Genomic DNA, 20,828 nt, shown 5'->3' on the forward strand with positions numbered 1-20,828 from the left:
ACATGTTAATCATTTTTGGCATTTGAGCTATGCTGAAGACAATATTACTAGTGAAATTAAGAGTCATCATATATATACTTATATTGTTTTATGAAGCTTTGTCCTCACACCACTAATGAAAATTGATTTATCTTGTTTTACAGGTCAGTGTATCTCTCTTCCTTCACCTCTCCTATACCTCTGGTCCAAATTGGCTCATCTTGTCTTAAAGATGCATTTAAATTAAAATTCACCTTTAGACATGTTCAAAGAATCTAAAACAGATTTTCCTCAATCCATCTAAACTACCTTAATGTTCATGAATGCAAACATTTATTGTTTCATTTCTTTTTGGTAAATTACACCCCAGCCGCAAGCCAGTAATTTACCATTTCTTTTTGGTAAATTACAATGCAGATATCTTTTATTGTTTCACGAATTTACATCTCACTTATGGTGCTATTCAACTGTGACATAGGGTCTCAGATAACTGCTGCAGCTCAGGACACAATTCAGCACTCTAGGATTGGGCTATTTCACCAGAATTCTCAAGACACCAGGTTAGTGGCCCATACAGGCCCGAAAGCTCATCTCCAACACAGGATCTGTTATTATCTGATGGACTGTAGGTTTTGTCAACAATAAAAACAAAAGGACAAAAAAGAAGAGGAAAAAAAAAGAGTTTTCTTATCATATTTAGATTCTTATTTAGATTAAAAAAATAGAAGGTTAAGCAACTGTTCCCGTCTGCATTATTTTCTGTAAAACGAATAAGCTGATTCAATTAAGAGACCTCAAGAAACCACACTAACAGCTAAAATCAGCCTTAATACAGACCCTAAATTAAGTCTGCTTTTGTACATGCAACTAAACTCAGCTACAAGCAGAAAACCAGACTGAAAAACTGAGAAAGGAATGATAAAAAGAAAACTTACTTGGAAGCAATAGTTGGAATCACACCAAAAGCAATCATCATAAATAGCACAACACTATATACTGGGATCTCTGGTAAAATCAATAAATAACGAAAAAATATTAATTCACACTGGGCAATTCTGCATGCCATGATATATACATAAAGCACCAAAAATTGACTGGATTGATTGGAAAAAAAGAATGAAGTGGATATTAAAGACTAAGATGCTTAGAATAAAGAGATAGATTGAGTTTCCTATCTCAACCTTGTTACCCTTTTCTCATCGAACTGCTCGCAAACATCAGTAGATGTTAAAGATAGCACATGCTCTACCCGCCTTCCAATAGTAAGGTGGTGTTGACAAATCTAAAGCATCCTGCTCTTATTGATGGTTGTTCATTCTATAGGTGTCTAATGCTGCAAACACAAAGGATACCGAATAGTTGGGAATATTTCCCAATGGTAGCTTATTTTTGTTTCAGCCATAGTCTTCAATTGATTGAAGGTTGAAATATTTGGTGGTTGAATCTTCAAATGACTAAATTGTATGCGTAGATATCCTACTGCAAAGACTCAAAAAGGAGCAAGTAGGCCTCAGCATTAATTAACAAAAAAATGGAAAACATGGAACAGAACTGGAGACAGGAAGAAACAAAGGTCTTGTTCTCTCAGATTGTATATCAGTTTGTCTCTAATTTCCGACACTGACATTTTTTTCATTAGATACTATAGTTATTCTTGTTACCGATTCCTATTTAACAGTCATTTTAAGTATAACTGACTAGACCTATTATACATTTGTCTTATCCTCAATCTATGTGATCATGGGATAATCGCTGAATTCAAATGATTTATCACAAATATTAGCTGAGAGATTATTAACTCTGGTTTATATCACATTAGTTTAGCACAGCTACTGCAAGGCCTTAGCCTCAGCTATGACAATCAAATTTTATTGATTGATTGCTGAAACTATAGGTCCTTTCATGAAAAGCCATTTATTTATTCCTCCATCCAATTCTCAATCTTTGCCTTAATGCATCATTATTCAGTGTACGTAAACCCTTGTTCCAGTCTATACAAACTGAGTAATGAAAAGAACTGGAGTAAAACTTCGAAGTAACTCAACAGGGTCCATTACATGTACAATAGTCAATGAAGCATTACGGTAACTAGAAATAGAAAGATGTATCCAAATGGCAGTAGAACCATAAACTCAATTGTTCAACAGTGGCAATGTCAGTTTATAAAGTGCAGGATTCAAGGCATGGCATTTTGTTATCAAAATGCCAAAAACAACAGCTTTTAAGAAGTCTTAGTGTCAGACTACATTACCAGGAATTAATGGCACCCAACCTAAAAAAGGGATTGACTTCCTGAAATCCTGTGCCCACCATTCAGCTCCTGGATAAAGAACACAAAAAACACATCAGTTTAGAGTCTTTAGAGAAAGAAATATGTACACCATATTAAAAATATTTGACAATAAACTGAAAAAAGGAAAAAAGAAAAATCATTTCTTTCAATTATATGTAAAAGGAACTCAAAGTTCACATACCCAAAAAGAATGTCAGCCAGTGACAAACATAGATTAGCATGAGGCCTTCTGTAGGTCCATTAATTATTGGAAGAATAAGTGTATTGGTAAAGAAGCTGGAAAAGTTACAAGAAGTGTTAATAAATGCAAATAGAACTACCAAAGTTAAACCTATTAAACTATTGTTCCAGTAAAGAATAGAAGAAAATATCAACAGTTATGGGGAACAACATTCCAAAAAGTAGTTAGAAATAAAGAATTAAAACTTTTAGTTTAAATATGGTCAGCGAAGACCAACAGTAACTTATTACAACAGATAAATCGGTCCCCTATATACCTGATCTATAAGTTACAAACATTCAAAGCTGGTATTCTCTCTATGGTGAATGATACTGGCTGCTGTTAGAAACAGGTTGAAGAGGGAAAATGGTTAGAAAATATAGTGATTTTCCTCTTCCTTTTCTTATTGTGCTTCCTTTTTTCCATTAATTGTTTAAAAATTGCCACCAGCCTTCTCTTACTATTCATCTGCTTTTTTCAGCTGTCACATCGAGCTTGAGACAAGGAAGGTCAAATAATTAGGGATACAAGATTACTTATCTCAGGCTTTAAATTATTGAGCAGGGATCAGCCAATCTTTGAACCAGTCCAATGCATTAAGAGCCAGGAACCACAGTTTTCAACTGAAACTAGTTGATATATTAATACAGTTCGGACCAAAATCTCTATAGTTTATATCAATCAACTAATATTAAGCGATACTCTTAAAAACCTGGCAGTCCATAACCAGACTGGTGTGCATCATTCAATATGGCTGCTATATCATGGTAAAGCCTTCCGTAAATAGAAGCATAGAGAATCAAATGATAAGCTGCCCCAGAAAGTACTAGAAAAAGGAGGGAGGGAAAAACATTGGCAACAACATCTAGATCCGCTTTCTAAGGCATGCTCCCACCATAGGAATAATTGACCGTGGAAAAACATTACAAGAATCCAGATGGGGATCAAGCTAGAAGCCTTTTTTCTCAAATGTACTATATAAAAGCTTACTTATTATATAAAGCAAAAGGAAATAGTTAAAGTCCAATGACGAATATGAGAACCTTTGAAGAACTTACTGTTCCCACGTTGCAAGGTAAAATGGAATTGCTGCAATTACCCAAAACCAAAAAGTGTTCCTACCACACAGTGCAGTGCTCCCAAAGGCCATGGCTTCGAACTGATTAAAAGTAGGAAACCAATATCATAAGTAACAACAAAGTATCAGGAAAACAAGGCAATAAAAGAGGACAAGATGAGTGGACATACAGCACATGCAAGCGCATCGCATCCTGTGATCACAGAGTCTCAGGTATCAGGAGATGAGTATAACTTATAAACAAGGACAAAGGTAGATTCTTAAGAAAAAAAAATTACCATGATCGAAAAGTTCACCCAAAGGACTGGATGAATTCGTACGCCTAGCTTGTTTACCATCAACAGCATCAAAAGTCTGGAGAACACATCATTGAATCAGGAGGCATTAGTTAAATCAAGTAAGTTATTATTTTAAGAAAGAGATTTGCCTATAGATGTAAAAGTTTCACCTAACTTGTTTATACTATATGACGTCAAGTTTCCACTATAACCAATGCATGAACAGACAGAAACCAAAAAAGACCATTGGCACTAGTTGAAAAATGACTATTGCAGACAACCATAGACGGTGGGTTTCACAATTCACTGAAGCATGTTAATTGCAGATATTTTGATAATAAAAGTCCTATATACCTGAAGTGGCATTTTAGTTCTCACTGCAGGCCCCTTTCATAAGTTACTGATGGCCAACAAATTGGCATCAACTGAGAAAGGGTTGGAAACCTGCACCTGATAAGCTTAATTTTTCTTTTACCACCAATTATTTTTTAGAAGTGCTTAATTTATTAATTGACTGTACAATCAAGTGGCAAACCATTCCAACATTGAAAAGTTCAAAAACATATATTAGTCATTTTGCAATGAGCAATATGGCAATATCTGGAGCTTCGCGATTGTCAAGTTATACAAATCTCAAAAAACCAAAAGTGCAATCAAAGGTGACAACCTTCCCAAGATAAAGGGTACAGGCACATACAAATTCAACATCCAATACAAAATGAAGATACAACACAGAAAAAGAAACATTCGTAAAAAAAGAAAAAGAAATCCTCCAATTATCAAAGTGAGAAAACTCCACGAAAGATCTGAATTTTCAACCTTCCCAAGGCCCAGTATAGAAAATTCTCAACCAGTTTTTTGGAACCAACTTGTATCCAATTTTTTGGGCCGAACCATCAAGCAAATTGGTAAACCAAGCCAGCCAAATGTAACGTATGTGACCATGGGATAGTTTCTGGATGAATACAATGGAGATGTCACAGAAATCCATCTTTTTCTCAATTATAATTCTACTTTCAATCATCCCCATTTTTTTCGCTTGGTTGCTCTGGCACACCTAATGCAATGTGTCTCATATGAAAGATGTCTCATATAAAAGGAAAATAAAGAAATTCATATTCATATATGTTGAATTCAAGGATGAGTATGTTAAACATTTCGGCACACTAACATTTTAATCCAATTCTACTCATCGAATCACCAGTAAAATTTGAAGACCAAATACTTCAAACCAGCTTATTAACTGACATTTCTTATTTTCTACTAAGCAATAGCAGAATTCGAGAAATGCATACACATTTTAGAAAAAGGTTGAGAAATTCTTGAACAAACCTGGTATAAAAAGAGAAGCAATCCATGAGCAAGGTGGACCCATCTTGGTGGAGCTGTATCAAGATGGGGCGAATATACCTGTGAAGAATAGACGCAAACATGTAAAAGATGCAAAATTTAAAAGGAAAAGATATTGATCTACAAACAATCATAAACGATGTGTAAGCTGAATAAGGCAAAAGATCTATGTTAACATCCAGAGCATGTGTTACAAGCAAAACATATAGCATAATTCAATATTGAAGCATGTTTCTGTGGACAACAGAATCGGATGCTAGTAAGCAATAAATGGCTATATACAGTGCAGCTACCAGATAATGCACAAAGCCAAATGTCATCCGTGATAAAGATGAACAGATTTAAGAAGAAACCAATTAGAATCCCCAAATGAAAAACTACTCTCTCTACTCAGCAAGGTAAACCAATCGACAAACTAGTAATATAAGAAATGAGATGCAAAATCAGCACTCGGAAGTTCCATATGGAAAATCTTAATAACAATATAAATCCAAACTTTTGCTGTCAGCTTGAAGCTAGAACCTAGAATGTTCTAACTGTTTCACCCTTATCTTAAAGTTGCCGAAGTACGTAACGAGATAATGAATAGTCCAATTAACAACCTCATTTTTCAGAAAACTTGTTGTGCTAAATCGATCACAACTTTTATTACACAACATACTGATGTTCAACAGTCTTGTTGAATGGCAAAGAAAGAAACACTTATCGTCTTAGTATCTGACAAGAGTACTATAATAGGTTAAGTTTTCTTCTGTGTTCACATGACACATGAACATGACTGAATTTTGATCGAGTGTTGTGGATACCATTGATCCAATTAACTAAATTTGCAAAATTTCAAGAAGCAAGTGAGAACTTTCAGAAGCAAAACAAACTAAAATGAAACGAACTGAGCCAAAATGCTAAGATTTTCCAGGTCTAATCAATGTGTCATTTCTCTAGTTTCTTTCCAACTCATGAAACATCTGAACTTGTCAAAATGACCACCATCTTATTCTTTTGCAAATAACACGTAGTAAACAGTCTCTCTGTGAACGTGAACTCGTTGGTGTGTTTTGAACCTCAGTCCTGTTTAGACAAGCATAACAGAGACCTGTGTTGAACAAGTAGTAAAGCGACCTAAATTCCAATTAGGTATTCAGTATCTGTAAGAAAAAGAAAAACCTTTAATCTTTGTCCTGTTGTAACCGGTTCATACCCTGATTTCTTCATTGCAACATCACACGTCATGGTTTAGATTACTAGATTCCACTGAGGGCAATATCTCATAGCAAAGTCGAAAAAGAATAAGAACAGCTGGTGGAAGCTAAAAGATTCAAGGAACATAAAGCACAGAAAAATCCGAGGCAAGTTCCGATACAACTACTTACATAGCCAAGATATGCGGATACCATCAGAAACATAAATCCTGTAAGAGTGATCTGCAGAACAAGCAACAGCATTGCAGCCCTTCGACAATGATGAGACGATCACAAAGAAGGTGACAAAAAAAAGCAGAGTGACTGTCTTCTTACCATGTTTGGTCTGGAAATGCATATCAACATGCAAAGGTAAAAATAAAAGAAAATGTGTCAGTGGTATCCTAGAAAAGATGCATAACAATTGCAACGATGCAATAACATGTGTCACTTGTGAGTTAGCAAGAAATGTACAATAATCTAGTAAGATGCATGCCATCCTTTAAACTAAGAGAAACAACCTCTACTGGACAATATTCTGCTATATGTTTGAACAATATGAATATTATTGCAAAGCATGCACAGGTTTTGGCTCTTTACCAGTAATATCCATTCCACATGCTACTGCTGTTTAGTTAGTTGCTTATATTTTAACCCGATGTTCTAGTAAGATGGAGTTGCTATTCAAACAGTAATAGAACAAAATATCGAATAATATCCAACGAACCAAGGCATCTAGAGACGAGGTTTCATCAGAATATCACAACAAAGTGCATCTATCTTGCTGGATTTTGTATTTAAGATATAAAAACTTACCAAGCAAATAAAGTTTAGCAAGACAGGCCCAAGGTTACTAAAGGTGTAAAGCAGACTTAAAATGGTACCTTGATGGCAATGGCATCACATCACAAAAGAGGGAAACTTCTGTTCGATCCAATAACAACTCCTAACACATCGGATGGACAACACAATTCCAAAAGATACAACGAAAACATGCATAGTTCTTGATATACTAACCGAGGAACACTCACAGACCAGTTAAGGTATATGCATATAAATAAAATGAGCAGCAGCCCGAGAGAACTAATTAGAGTTGGCGAAGAGAACATACGGCATCCAAAGAGGGAAAAGCGTGACGCTGCGGCTCCAGAACGGCTGCAAGATGTACTTAGCGACTAGCGAGTGGTCCACGCCGCTGTACTTGTACTTGTGCAACGTCGCCACCCCATGGTGGCCGATGTATCCCATCTGCCATTTAGCACAGAAAGATTCAACCTATATACCAGATCGCATCAATAATAAAACAATCCAGAAACTCGAAACAAGATGACATTTTGAAAAGGTGATTAACCAAGCTGCCAGCTCTTGCGCAATCCCTACAAAAGCAGGCACCGCAGGAAGCAAGAACAACGGTCGAACCCAATACAGAATGCGAAGATCGAAAGATAACATAGAAATAGCCGATGAGATCGAGGACGGGTCGGATCAAAAGAGAAAGCATGGGTTTGAACATCGAATGGCACCTTGGACGCGGATCGGGCGACCGGGGAACCGCAGAGATAGGCTAGGCTTGGATCTTCTTTCCTTTCGTTGCTTACGCCCTAAGAAGGGGGTGGCCGAAAGATTGGGAAAGAAGCGAAACAAGAGCGAGAAGTGGCGGAAACAATAAAGAAATATGATAACATTATAATGCCGCAGGGCGTACGAAAATTGATGAATAAAAAATAGACCGTCCACTGTACCAACCTCGTAGCGTGCGGAGGGTAGGATTTCCTGCGTCGAGGGATTCAGGGTACAGGGAAAGTCTCCACAGGCTTCCGCCCTCGGCTTCTCATTGGCCACTCGTTCACCCTCTTAAATTCCCTGGTGGGTGGTGAGTCCGAGACAGGCGAGCCGGACTCTACTTAAATCCCAACTCGAATTCTGACAACCCAAAGAGGGATGAGAAAGGTGGCGTTTGATGCGAATAAATGGAATTGATTCGCGGGAGTCCATTCGAGTCCACATCATGGACATTGTGGAAAGGCTTTTATTATCCTCACGCAGGTCGGTGAAGGCGATTGAGATGCCTGACAATGACATGCATGCATTGTTGCCTCATTAATTATGTTCCTTCTGTTCAATCTTCTGCGATTTATCGAAAAAATCTTCCATAATTAGTTTTTTTATATATCGGATGGCATTCTCAATTGAGAAATTAATGTAGATTTTTTTTATTAATCTCAATTCTCTCTTCGTATTTAAATTATTAATTTTATTTTTTTTTTAATCGATCGTTCTTTCTCCTCACGTATGGATGAGTCAAAAATTAATAATAATAATAATAATAATAATAATAATAATAATAATTACGATAAGACTCACGTGACATCAGCTGCTGCACAAGATGACGCATCACGCCTCTGTTGACTTTATGAGGCACCTGGTCAACGTGGACCGAAACGCCTACCAAGGCACATTAACGTCCTGTTCAGGTTCGATCCCTCACGCCATGCCAACGGTAACGTCAGACGCTACCAAAAGTACGGTCCTGCTCCCTACGGGCCAGCACATTAGGCAACAATAATTCTCACTATAAAAACCCTTATGCTCCGAGGGGAGAGAGGAGGAGAGGAACACACAGAACTTAGCTAAAGAAACCCCCTATGATTATCCACTAACTTGATCGTCGGAGGGGTCGGGTCGAGCTCCCCGACCTGATCTTTGTGCAAGTGCGAAGGCGGAGGTCATCCACTAAAGGCGCAGGCGGGGGGTCCTCTCCCGATGGAAACGACGACCCTATCCCGATCGGACCAACGCAATCGGCCACCTTAGTAGTCTCGGGAAACGTCCCAGGAAGATTCTCTATCATCCAGACCTGAACCAAGCCACGACGGCCTCGAGACCACGGCTTGAAGTTGTTTACACCAACAATAATAATAAAAGGTAAAAAGTGATCTATGAGGGAGAAGATTGAGTTTAACTAATTCGATTTGATTCCTTATGACATACTCCTTCAAATTGGATGGCTAAAATCAGTAATAAAGGACGAGCGTCTTTGTTTTCATGGTGGAGGCCTTTCTAAGGTAAATTGCTCTTTAATATTTTTTAAGTTAAAATATTTATACTATTATTTCTTATTTCTACTATGTAAAGTTTTAAATTATTTTATAAATATATTGACTAAAATATTATTATTTTATTATTTGATATATCACTATAATCACATTCGTGTTTAATTAATCTTACATTTTATCAAATTGATTTTAAAATACACATTATATTATTATTATGATCATCTGTATGATTATTCTGTGTTATTTATTTCATTTTATAAAACTTTGTTATATTTTTAATTGTTTATTTAATATTATATTTTTATACTTTTATCAAATGTAATAATACATTGAATTGATCCAAAATCATAGGTCAAAAATTAAGGAAAGTTGCACTAGATTTTCTAAAACACTCTTGTTTATATATATATATATATATATATATATATATATATATATATATATTGTCATATACGTTGATGAGAAGAGAGAAATTGCTCATTCCCATCTTAGTTGGAAGGAAATATCTATAGGATATATTTTCTTTACGACAATAATAAGTCATAATTTAGGATCGATTTTTTATTGCCATTAAGCACTAGAAAAATAATATATTTAAGGATACGATTTTTTATCCCTGATAATCATTTTTATAATCACACTCGAGCTCAAAAACGTGGTATCAGTATATATATATTTTTTATTTGAATTGTTTGCGATCCATTTGTTAAGCTATGGAAAAAATAATAAAAATAGTTGAACTATCCATGAAAAAAATAAAAACTAGTGTTCACTTGTTTTCAGGAGATGAATTTAGTATTTTCTTTTATCCTATTGTGAGGACTTACTATTATTTTCTCTTATTATTGATTGTTAATTTCTTCAATAGCTAAGCTACATGGACCATTTGTTAGTTGACAATTTATTGACAAAATCCATTAACTATCGATCAAATGTCAAAACATTAATTTGACATGATAGATTTAATCTAATCTGACTCATTTCTCGAAACCTTGGCATGCTTGGAATTATGAAGTTAATGTTCATTTTTAAATGAACTGTGATGTGCAAGACTAATTCAGAAGCTTATGTTTGACCAAGAAAAATTGTCATCTTAGGAAGCTTCGACACGAACTCATGAGATGACATGATTGATGGTAAAATTCTCACATGTTTAAGAGAGATTTGATTGTCCAATATTCATTAGAGTGATCCTTACAAAACGTATAGCGTAGGTGCTCAATTTAATATGTTCAACTCTAATGCTCAATTTAATATGTTACATCAGGTGAAAAGATCTTCTTCAGAGTTCAGAATGAGTTTCGATAATTTAGAATAGAATAAACATTTCGATAAAATAAATATTCTATTTAGTTGTCATGTCTAATTAGCAAGTAAACGTTTCTAATCTGACTGTAATATTTATTTGATAATACATTTCTAAATTGACTATAATATTTATCTCGAATTATGTTTTATTCTATTTAGATATCATGTCTAACAAGCTTTCTTCGTGTCCGAGGAAGATGGGGAGTTGGATGGGGGGTAACCCTGATATGGTTCCTCAATGACTAAGTAACTTGTGAGAGTAAGAAATATCGACCATTATTAGAATTGATTTAAGGAATGTCACCTTCATAGCCTATGGATCGGATCAGGGACAACTAATAATAATTGAGTCAAAAAAGGCTCAAGAACCCTTACCCACCAAAGTAGAAGAAGACGATGGTATCGTTGGCCTTGATGCTGGTTTCAATCCCACACGAGGAGCACATGCCTAGTGACATAGTTCTTGAGATGGGTACATTTGTTATTATATCCTTGGTAGAGACAACGAGCATACAAACTACGGGGGTTAAGGTAGCAATGGGAAGCCCTCTTAATGATGAGGGTACTAGAATGGTATATCCCTTTATCCCAAAGAACAACATAAAAAATGATATAGGTAAATTAATTTACCCCCTCAAAGATAAATGTCTCATATAACTCCTAGAAAATAGAGGGTTAGGGATATATAGGATGGAGATATGTCTCCTCTAAGATCTTATATTGTGTGTACTTTAAGATGTGTGCATGACATTCCCATTTGATGATCTCATGTAAGTTTAAGCCAATACAAATATGTCTCATGCTTAAATCCTATCACAATCTAATAGGAAAATAGAATATAGAATATACCCTCCATAAGCGGTTCATATAGCGATCTAGATGTCCCTATGTCCTCTTAGATTATTGGTGATACTCATATCTCCATTACAAGTTTATACGCATCCATAACGTTCAAATATGTATGAGAATTTTAAATATTTTTAAATTTTTAATAAGACAACATACGCTTTATTTAGTATTGTACTACATATTTCTTTGAGTTGTTTGTATTAATATTGTTAGTGCAATTGAAGAATATAAAAATAATAATGATTTAAATACGATAATAATAGCTATGAAATTAAAATGAATAAAATATTTTCTTGAATTTCCATCAGTTTATTTAGTTGCATGTGTTTTTTTTATCATTATATTTGATTAGATGACTTGAGGTGATTATATATCTATTTATTAAGAAAGTGCAGAATAGATATTGATATTGATGATAAAATTAAAGATATTTAAAAATTGCTTAATAACTTATATGACGATTATAATGTTAACTATAGAACATGATATCTTCCAAACTTATAAATCTATTCATCAAGTCAGTTAGTGAGAGTGACAAACTTTTAAAGGATAAAAACTATTAGTATAAAGATTAAAAAAAAAAAAAGGAAATCATCAAGCTCAAACTTGAAACTTAATATGTATATAACAATTTCTTTTGAGTTTCATGATAACACTATAGGTATAGAGTTTCGTATTATGAAATGGTAGGTACGATACATAATAACAATTTTAATACTAATAGAGATTACGGGTCAAATACTAATGACTTTGATGTCAACGATAACTATCGAGCAAGTCTAGTCTTTAATGCGAGAGGATAAATCTTAGATAAAACCAGATCGAGCATCACCCTGAAATTAGTGAAAGCTCAAGTATGTCCTGATGATTAGATAAAGGTAACAAAATGAAATAAAGAGATAATCGATGAAGATAACGATATCTTATTTGATATATCAACCGAAGAGACTATTATAACAATAATTAAATATTTACAAATTTACTTAATTTTATAGCAGATTTTTTTAGTTATGTTATTACACATTTATACTCATTAGTAAGTCATTATGGATGCACATTAATTTGTAAAATTAAAAAAATAAAATTATAATAGTTTTATATTATAAAATATTTTAAGTATAAAAATGAATGATTTTGAAATGATGGCCAAGTCCACTCGATTCCGAGATGACCATGGAAGATAAAGTTGGGAGCCTAAAGCTTATCATCATCATCATGATCATCATCGGTCCATCATTCCAACAATCAAGAAGTGATGGACAAAACGATTCGATCTCTTTCCCTTCTCCATCATCATGCTACTTATTCTACGGTAAACACTTCGGTGAAGACATTCAAGTCCACAACAATAGTATATATTTTCTCTCTCAAGATCTCATCAAAGATGCATTTTATGTAATAATCCTACACATATGAGGCTAATTTGTACTCATAATTAAACATAAATCTAAAATTGATGTCATCGGAGACAACGCGACAATACAAACGTACATCTTCAAATTGCCTTCTGCCAAAGACTTCTCTTCATTTGTTTTGACCTGCACACACATCCGAGGGCATAAAAAACACGAGAAGGTCTTTGCTCTCATCACACTCGATAGGGCACACCGGAGGTAGCTGGAGATTCCGTTCACACCTGAAACCCACTATCAGTCGTTTCACGAGGGCTGATGGGTGGATCCACAACAGTATTAAATTGTGATGAGATTACCGCAGGTGCGTTCACCTCCCAGGCTTTTTATTTCTGTTACACTGCCCTTTGATCCTATAGATGGATGATTAGAGTCATATAGAATTTTATATTTATAGATGTTCATACTTACCCTCAATCTCTAAGTTCAATGTATACAATCTTATACAATTAGGGACTTACATATATATGATGTTATGGTTAACTTTTATTAGTTGACTAATAATTAACGGCTAATTACACTCAAATTGACAATAACAATAATAATATTTAAAAATTTCTCCTCTTGAGTGTAATAATGTTAAGAATATTTAGTTTATCTGTAATTTTGTGTGTTTTAAACTGAAATTAGCTATATATGAATCATAATTAGTAGTGGTCAAAAGTATTTGCTCTTTAGATGTCTTTTAATTAGGAGATTTATTGTTATTTTTTAATTATTTAAAAATATAGTTCATAATAATATTTTATTTTAAACTATAATGATAAAAAATAAATAGTTTTTATTTTATTTTATTATGATCCTTAATATTTGGTGAGAAATGTAAGTTTATTCTCACCATGGGGTTAACTTATCCTCTTCTTTGGTCATTATTGCCGATATTTAATGGTGGCCGGTACCACCGACCCCCCCCCTCCCAAAACGCACACCACTTCTCGAGTCTTCCTCCTCTCGTTATCGTCTTCTCGTTTCGGAGGGGTCGCCTGAGGTAAATCCGATCTCTTGCAGATGTCGCCTTCATCTTTTTCTTCGATCGACCTTGTTTATCTTTAGGTTCGATCGACCTTGTTTTTCGTTCGATCTGGTTCTTCTCATTTTTTGTGATCGAAGGGGTCGCGTGAGGTGAATCTGGTCCCTCGGAGATTTCGCCTTCTTCTCTCTGTAGCTCGACCAGTACTGGTTTTCAGCGGGTCTCCCGATCTGGTTGTTTTCTTCGGACTTGGGGTTTTCTGACTTTATCGGCTCCGGTTTTTGCCGCTTCTATAGCTGCGATTCTAACATCCTGGCGTGATATGATGTGTTCGTGGTTGATCGATTGTTCGTTTATGCTGGTTTGATTGTGTTCATTTGCTTGTGTGATGATGTTTTCCCTTTCCTTGTTTTTGGATGTCCTGATGTGCAGAACACAAGAAAATGGTGAAGGCTGTTGTTGTTCTTGGTGGCAGTGAGGATGTTAAGGGCACCATTTACTTCAGCCAAGAAGGAGATGGTGAGATATTTCGTGGGCTCGTTGTCAACTCCGTGCTAGTCTTTTTCAAAGCTAGGTTTATGGTTTTCTTTTGTCATTTCCGTCGATATTGCTTTGGGAACCAGATCTTATTTCGGGAGATTGAACCCTTGTTGCAGGTCCAACCACAGTTACTGGATCCATCTCTGGCCTTAAGCCTGGACTTCACGGCTTCCATGTTCATGCTCTTGGTGACACCACCAATGGTTGCATGTCAACTGGTAATGACCATTTCCTTTTTCCTATCGGACATCAATGATCTTACTTAAAATAAGTCTTAGGATTAAGTACTTACATTTTCTTGCTTCTCCTGATGTTCTTCTGTCTTCCAGGGCCACATTTTAATCCTGTTGGGAAGGAACACGGTGCCCCTGAAGATGACAATCGCCATGCTGGTGATCTGGGGAATGTGACTGCTGGGGAGGATGGTAATTAATACTCTCTTTATTATCTGTATCAAAAAGAAAGTTGGTATGTCCTGGGCAGTCATTGCCTATGGTGAATGTTCTGGATGTATTAGTTTATTAATATATTAGATTTGATTCTTCAGGTACTGTTACCATTTCCAAAGTTGATAACCAGGTGATGTATTGCATCTACATTTTTTAAAAAAATATTCTTCAAAATGAAACGATCCATATTTTGCTTACCGAAGTCTGCGGCATTGTTCTACATTGCAGATTCCCCTCTCTGGACCAAATTCGATTATCGGGAGAGCCGTTGTGGTCCATGCTGATCCTGATGATCTTGGAAAAGGTAATATTTACTTTTTCAAACAGTAATGTTAATATCATGGTTGATAGTTTGTCCATTTTGAAAAGCATCGTCTGATATTACTTTGATGTTTGAACAATGATTGTTTCTGTATATCATTTTCCAGCTATTTTTCTTTTTGCTGCACTAGAAGAAAATATAAACCTCATGTTTTTGTTCTACTTTTTGCTTCTTAAACATCTCAAACACTTTGGTATAGGATTATGAATGAATTTTCATTTCATGACAAGTTTTGAGCACGGTTTGGAAGAACAGCGTGTGCTGGCATGACACTTGTACTTGAGCATGAGTGACCATAGGCAAGAGCAGTAACAAGTCATAATTACTTTCTCCTGCCATTGTGATTTTTAACCAAGCACAATGGTAGCAACTAGGCCTGTTTAGGCAACATAGCATAAATATGTTTCTACTTTGCACAGAGCTGTCATCGATGGGATGAAAATCATTGACTGTTAATTCTTTCTTTGGGTTAAATGTTTGTTAATATGATTCTAGGACACATATTTGTAATGATAATTAATTGTCGAAGTAATCATTTGTTGGATTAGATTGTCAGGATTGACTGGAATGATTATTTTAAAAATAAAATATGAAATCATAAAATAACAAAACATAAATAATAAAATTCATGAAATTTAAAAATATTATGTATTTTGAAGAAAAACACAGAAATGGAATATAAAATTTTAAATAATTGATGTTTGAATGACTTCGTTGTTCCTTTGATCACCATGCTGGTAAAATGTTAGATAATTAAAAAGTAAATAAAGAAAAATATATTTTAATTGGAGAGGATACCTGTGTGATTTTGGATAATTTCTGCATCTTTAGATATTGTTACTGGCATCCTTGTTTCCTCAAATTAGTGTGTCTTACTGCCTTTCTCATCCTTACACCTTTTTGTGAGCAACAAAAATTGCAGCATTGGTGGCGATGATAAATATGATAACTGTGAAGAATTGATAATGCAATAGTGGTAGCATCCTCTTTGTTTTGCAATTATAACAAAGTTTTATCTTCTTTGCTTTATATGGGGTTCCCTCTTCTCTTTTTTACATACAAGTGGCCTCATCTTTTACTTCTCCAGAGGCTATTAAGTATGCAATTCGCCAAAATCATCAAACTCGTTGAGTTTGATTGGTTCTAATTGATGCTGACCATTTTTATGCTATAAGGACCATAAATCAGTCAATTTTTTGTCAGCCTTGAATTATGCCGTTATGGATGAGTGTTTACTGTTGGAATTAGTTGATACCACGTGCTATTAAACTGTCACTCTTCAGATCTTGAAATTTTCCCATATATCTATAGATATATATCTAGGTTAGCGATTTATAGCATTTACTTGAAAGATGGAAGACCAAGACGATGCCCTCTTTATATAGTGCCTATCTTGCACAAGGAATTTGATGTTTTCTCTTCATTGTGATAATGTCTTATACAGCCCCATGAATCATGTCTTATTTTTACTATATTTTATAGCTCCAAATTTCATGTAGACACATATATATGAGGGAAAATTTACCTATCTAAGATCAAAGGATCCCTTTTTGATTCATGGCTAAGCTCCATGCACCTTGCAGTCTGACATGTTTGCTTGTTATATTGTGTACTAATTTGGTTGGACTGAGGCACGGCAATGTTGCTCCCATGGTGCAGCTCATGTCAGAAGGAATGCGAATTCCATCTGACATACATGTGGTATAGTTGAGCAAATTTGCTGTGACAAGCTTTGTGCTCTTTTATAGGTGGACATGAGCTGAGCAAAAGCACTGGAAATGCTGGTGGAAGGGTTGCCTGCGGTGAGTTTTACTGTTCTAATTGATTCAGCTGTTTTCTTTCTTGTCTATTTGTTTATCCATGTCCTTGCTCATTCCAATTTTGCAAACTGCGATCTCAATTATACCTCTAATTTTTATATTTATATTAACTTTCTTTGTTTTCCAATTGGCTCTTTTTCTAGGGATTATTGGACTCCAAGGTTGAGCTAGTTGTAGAATTCCAGTAGTCTGTGAGTGGAGGGAATGCTTTGTTATGCTCTGCAGCACACAATTAATCAAGAGAGGCATTAGCCTGGAACTCCTATGCTTCCTTTTCCTTATTAGCATTATTATGGTTAATAAGCAACAAACTTATGCAGTGTATACTTATGCTGTAGCAGTGAGGTGCGTTTTGCATTAACTTCGTTTTGCGATTATTATGTGATGTTGCTTCCTCTTTGCCTTTCTTGTTTGTGCTGCCAGCATATGGCGAAGTGCTTGTGTGGTTCTAAACCTGATATATTTTGATGGGCTCTCGTATTTTTTGTTTATCGTACATTATCTTAGTGGTTACTTTATGCTCTAAAAGTCCGATGAATTAATTCTCTCAAGACATATCAGAGCCATAGTAACCTGAAATCTCAATCAGTGACTCTTTTTTGAGTAGACTATACTATTAATCATGAACTTGTTTATATTTATCTAGCCACAAAAAGGAACATGGGTTGATGAGGAATCATAAAGTAATACTTAGAACCTGTGCCATTATAAATTCTGATTTTGGGTCATCAAATCAAAATATTATGATTAATTTTTTAAATTTTGCAAGCTATTAGTAAATGCTTGCATATCAAATGCATCAAACGACTCGTATGCATGTTCTTTAATGCCGATAATAATTATAATTCCAAGGAAATATTTACGTTAGAGCGGTGCAGGACTTAGTGGATCGACCGATGAATGAAAACCCATACCAAAATCTCTCACCGCCGTTCACAAGCAAGGGTGGGGCCAACCGATGTTCACCGATCAGTACTCGCACTATTAGCTGATAGGTGTCACATAACGTCCTCAACTCGGAGCTCATCGGGATGGGATGCTGGATCTTGCATCCGATGGGCATCTCGCCGACGCCCGTAGAGGACCCTTCGCTTCTCTCTTCTCCGCCTACCAAATTCGCCTCCGCTTCCAAGCTTAGAAGCGGCGTCGTCTACCGAAAGCCCCAATTCCTCACCCATCGATGGCTCTGCGCCCCAAATCCCCAACCTCGCCCACTCCGTCTCGCCGCGTCCGCCGCTGGACCCCCGGATGAGGAGGAGGCCGAGGAAGCCCCGGTCCAGGAACTTAGGGTCCCCGAAGCTTGGTTGACCCCTTCGAACGCTTTACAGGTTCGCCTTCGTTTCTTCCTATTGATTCTTTATTTGCTGTCTTCAGTTTGTGCCGAGTCGAACAATTCTTCAAATACTGGAAGCGAACGTGGAATGCTGAAGAAGAATAATAAGCAATTTTGATCTTACCGCTTTGAAGGAACTTTTAGATGTTAGAACCATTTAAAAGTCAAATATTTAGAACTGGGGAGGGGAGGGGAGCGGCGGCGGGGTGTCCTGCACGCTACTTTTGTTTAGTAAGGTCAGATCGAAGGGCATCTTAGTTGTAGCACACAATTGCTACCAGGCCTCTGACAATGCAACATCAGCGACGTCAAGTGAATTTTATTATTAGGAGCAGAAGCAAAAGAAGAGGACTTGGTCGGTGGAGGTTTTGTACAAGACGAGGGACAAGAAGACCTGTAGGAAGAAGGGTAACAGAAACATTAAGGACGGGGAAGGGAAAGGGAGGTCAGATGGTGTCCTTACAACCTTGTCCGTCTGGTCTTCGCCATCATCCTTGTCACCATCTTCAAGAAGTTGTTCACCTAGCTCGACCACTACACAAGAAATGTCTACTCGCTCATCCGTGTCTCCTTTATTGCCATCCGTTCAGCAATGGCAAAGGCAAAATCCCCCTCAGCCACCCCTCATTGCCTAAAAGGAGAGCATTTTCTTCCTCATTGGAGCAGACCGCTACTTTGCTCATCATTTCCCTCGTTGCCCACTCTTACGTCTCCTCCGACCTTGTCTGTCTCACCCATGACAACAATAAGCTCAGAGTCAGTAACAGCCTTGGCCCCCTCCACCTCATCAAGGAGGGCCAGCCCCACCAAGGCCAACTCTAAGAGCTTCAAGCAAGTGGTTCTCACTGATGCCTTCTCCACCTTTACAAAGTTCCTCAAGCAACTCCCTGAAGGTCTAGTCCATGGTTACCGAAGATGTCCTGAGATGCTCTCTATCGTGGAAAAAAAAAATATTTATTCTGCCATATGGACTATTTGATCCAAGCCAACCAGAGAACTTAGGTTTGATTTGATTATATTAGAATAAATCAAAGATTTGATTGTTACAGTACTATTAAGTCAAAAAAAAAATTTAAGACCACCTCAAAACAACATCAATGGTTGAAGGACAATTCATGTAATTTAGCCTTTTCACTTTGTGGGTTTTTTCCTGTTGTGGGATATATTTTCTCGATTCTACGGTGGCAGGAAAGAGTTCTAGTCTTTGGTAAAGCAATCAAAATTTGACAAGCATTAGTTCTTGGTTAGTGACAAGGCCTCTTTATAGGGTGTATCGTCCACCTTCGGTGGAGCAGCAATAAGGTGACAGCACTGCAACTCACAGTGGAATTGTGAATCAGGTTATCATTTGACAAAGTTTTATAATGTTCAAATAATTATATACAACAAATTCAGCTATTTGATTCACTTCACGATAGAGAGGTCTTATGACAAGAGATGCTATTAGGAAGCCTGAAATTGGCACCAGCGAATGGGAGCCTGGAAGTGCATTATATTCAGTCACTAAATGTTAAGAAATTTCATCTGCATGTTTGTCTCTATGCATGGGAGAGTGGGTCCAGATACTGTGATAAAGGGCAGGAATCAACCTTTCATATGGAAGGTTAGGTTCTTATATCACACACTTATGTTTTTTATGAAGACAATTATCTACATCACCAGATGAACGATCCGGGTCTTCATAGTCTGACTATGATGATAATGTATTGGAATACTTAAATGTGTTAATCCATCACACTAATGTGCCACTCTTTTTGCTGCTATATTTAAGTCCTAAAGTTGCATGATCTTAATTATAAATGTTCCAATTCGCACTTGGATTTTCCTAGACTATTTGGTAAACCGATCAATCATGACATATGGAAGTGTTCATTTCTTCACACCCTAGACCACGATCGATGTGCTTCATTATCCCTTATTTCTACTACTTGCTTGTCAGTTCTAGCACAATAAATCTCAGTTATGTGGTGCTTCTTCAGGAATCAGAATGGCTTAGAGTAACTCTTCACAAGTGGCTGGACGACGAGTATTGTCCCGAAGCTGCTAATGCAGAGATCAGCAAGGTTGCTGCACGCTCATACTATGAGTCCTTGATGGAGCAGCAGTCAGACCTGGGCGAAATATTGCTGAAGATGGCAAAGGATTTGGAGATGGTATCATTCCAGGAAAGCTTCCATGGAGCCTTCTCATCCGCTAATGCTGCCATACACTTAGTAACTCTGCGGATGAACTCGATGGCAGGGCGGTAGGTTCATATGATATGATGGAGACATCTTTGTGGTGATTGTTTTGTGATCCAAGACATGCAATCCCTGAGTGTGAAAGAATTACTTGGAGCATAACAAGAATGCTCTCCTACAACTTATCCTCCTTTGTCATTTGGATGGAAGCCT

The 20,828-nt window shown here is 36.4% G+C and overlaps 3 protein-coding genes across 4 annotated transcripts; 2 read left to right on the plus strand and 1 right to left on the minus strand.

Moving 5' to 3' along the window:
* Positions 1-895: 895 nt before the first annotated feature.
* On the minus strand, positions 896-8,051 carry LOC135665993 (choline/ethanolaminephosphotransferase 1-like). 2 transcript variants are annotated; one of them, XM_065177475.1, is made up of 11 exons: positions 7,900-8,051; positions 7,488-7,624; positions 6,713-6,722; positions 6,569-6,619; positions 5,181-5,258; positions 3,849-3,924; positions 3,741-3,763; positions 3,551-3,651; positions 2,454-2,548; positions 2,231-2,299; positions 896-984 (listed from the first exon to the last, which is right to left on the minus strand). In XM_065177475.1, the coding sequence occupies exons 2-11, from the start codon at positions 7,622-7,624 to the stop codon at positions 911-913; spliced, it is 714 nt and encodes a 237-aa protein (XP_065033547.1). In that variant the 5' UTR covers positions 7,900-8,051; the 3' UTR covers positions 896-910. The 2 variants fall into 2 exon arrangements, with proteins under 2 accessions (XP_065033547.1, XP_065033546.1); XM_065177474.1 differs by lacking the exon at positions 7,900-8,051 and adding an exon at positions 7,728-7,874.
* Positions 8,052-13,850: 5,799 nt separating this feature from the next.
* On the plus strand, positions 13,851-17,508 carry LOC135665995 (superoxide dismutase [Cu-Zn]). The gene is made up of 8 exons (XM_065177477.1): positions 13,851-13,989; positions 14,404-14,490; positions 14,628-14,729; positions 14,841-14,936; positions 15,059-15,090; positions 15,189-15,264; positions 17,031-17,084; positions 17,246-17,508. Exons 2-8 carry the CDS (start codon positions 14,415-14,417, stop codon positions 17,266-17,268), a joined length of 459 nt encoding a protein of 152 aa, XP_065033549.1. The 5' UTR covers positions 13,851-13,989; positions 14,404-14,414; the 3' UTR covers positions 17,269-17,508.
* Positions 17,509-18,057: 549 nt separating this feature from the next.
* On the plus strand, positions 18,058-20,800 carry LOC135665994 (uncharacterized). Its single transcript, XM_065177476.1, has 2 exons — positions 18,058-18,430; positions 20,415-20,800. Exons 1-2 carry the CDS (start codon positions 18,134-18,136, stop codon positions 20,682-20,684), a joined length of 567 nt encoding a protein of 188 aa, XP_065033548.1. The 5' UTR covers positions 18,058-18,133; the 3' UTR covers positions 20,685-20,800.
* The last annotated feature ends 28 nt before the right edge of the window (positions 20,801-20,828 follow it).

The sequence above is a fragment of the Musa acuminata genome, unplaced genomic scaffold, assembly GCF_036884655.1.
Source record: "Musa acuminata AAA Group cultivar baxijiao unplaced genomic scaffold, Cavendish_Baxijiao_AAA HiC_scaffold_1057, whole genome shotgun sequence".
In the NCBI taxonomy this organism is placed as follows: Eukaryota; Viridiplantae; Streptophyta; class Magnoliopsida; order Zingiberales; family Musaceae; genus Musa; species Musa acuminata.

Bases quoted from the DNA above. Each gene is read 5' to 3' on its own strand.
- LOC135665994 (XM_065177476.1), top strand. From the start codon at position 18,134: ATGGGATGCTGGATCTTGCATCCGATGGGCATCTCGCCGACGCCCGTA. The intron at 18,431-20,414 runs GTTCGCCTTCGT...GTGCTTCTTCAG, and splicing joins CCCCTTCGAACGCTTTACAG to GAATCAGAATGGCTTAGAGT.
- LOC135665995 (XM_065177477.1), top strand. From the start codon at position 14,415: ATGGTGAAGGCTGTTGTTGTTCTTGGTGGCAGTGAGGATGTTAAGGGC. The intron at 14,730-14,840 runs GTAATGACCATT...TCTGTCTTCCAG, and splicing joins CAATGGTTGCATGTCAACTG to GGCCACATTTTAATCCTGTT. The intron at 15,265-17,030 runs GTAATATTTACT...GCTCTTTTATAG, and splicing joins TCCTGATGATCTTGGAAAAG to GTGGACATGAGCTGAGCAAA.
- LOC135665993 (XM_065177475.1), bottom strand. From the start codon at position 7,624: ATGGGATACATCGGCCACCATGGGGTGGCGACGTTGCACAAGTACAAG. The intron at 3,925-5,180 runs GTTTGTTCAAGA...TGTGTTCTCCAG, and splicing joins TGCTTCTCTTTTTATACCAG to ACTTTTGATGCTGTTGATGG. The intron at 2,549-3,550 runs GTAAGTTCTTCA...TAACTTTTCCAG, and splicing joins TACCTTGCAACGTGGGAACA to CTTCTTTACCAATACACTTA.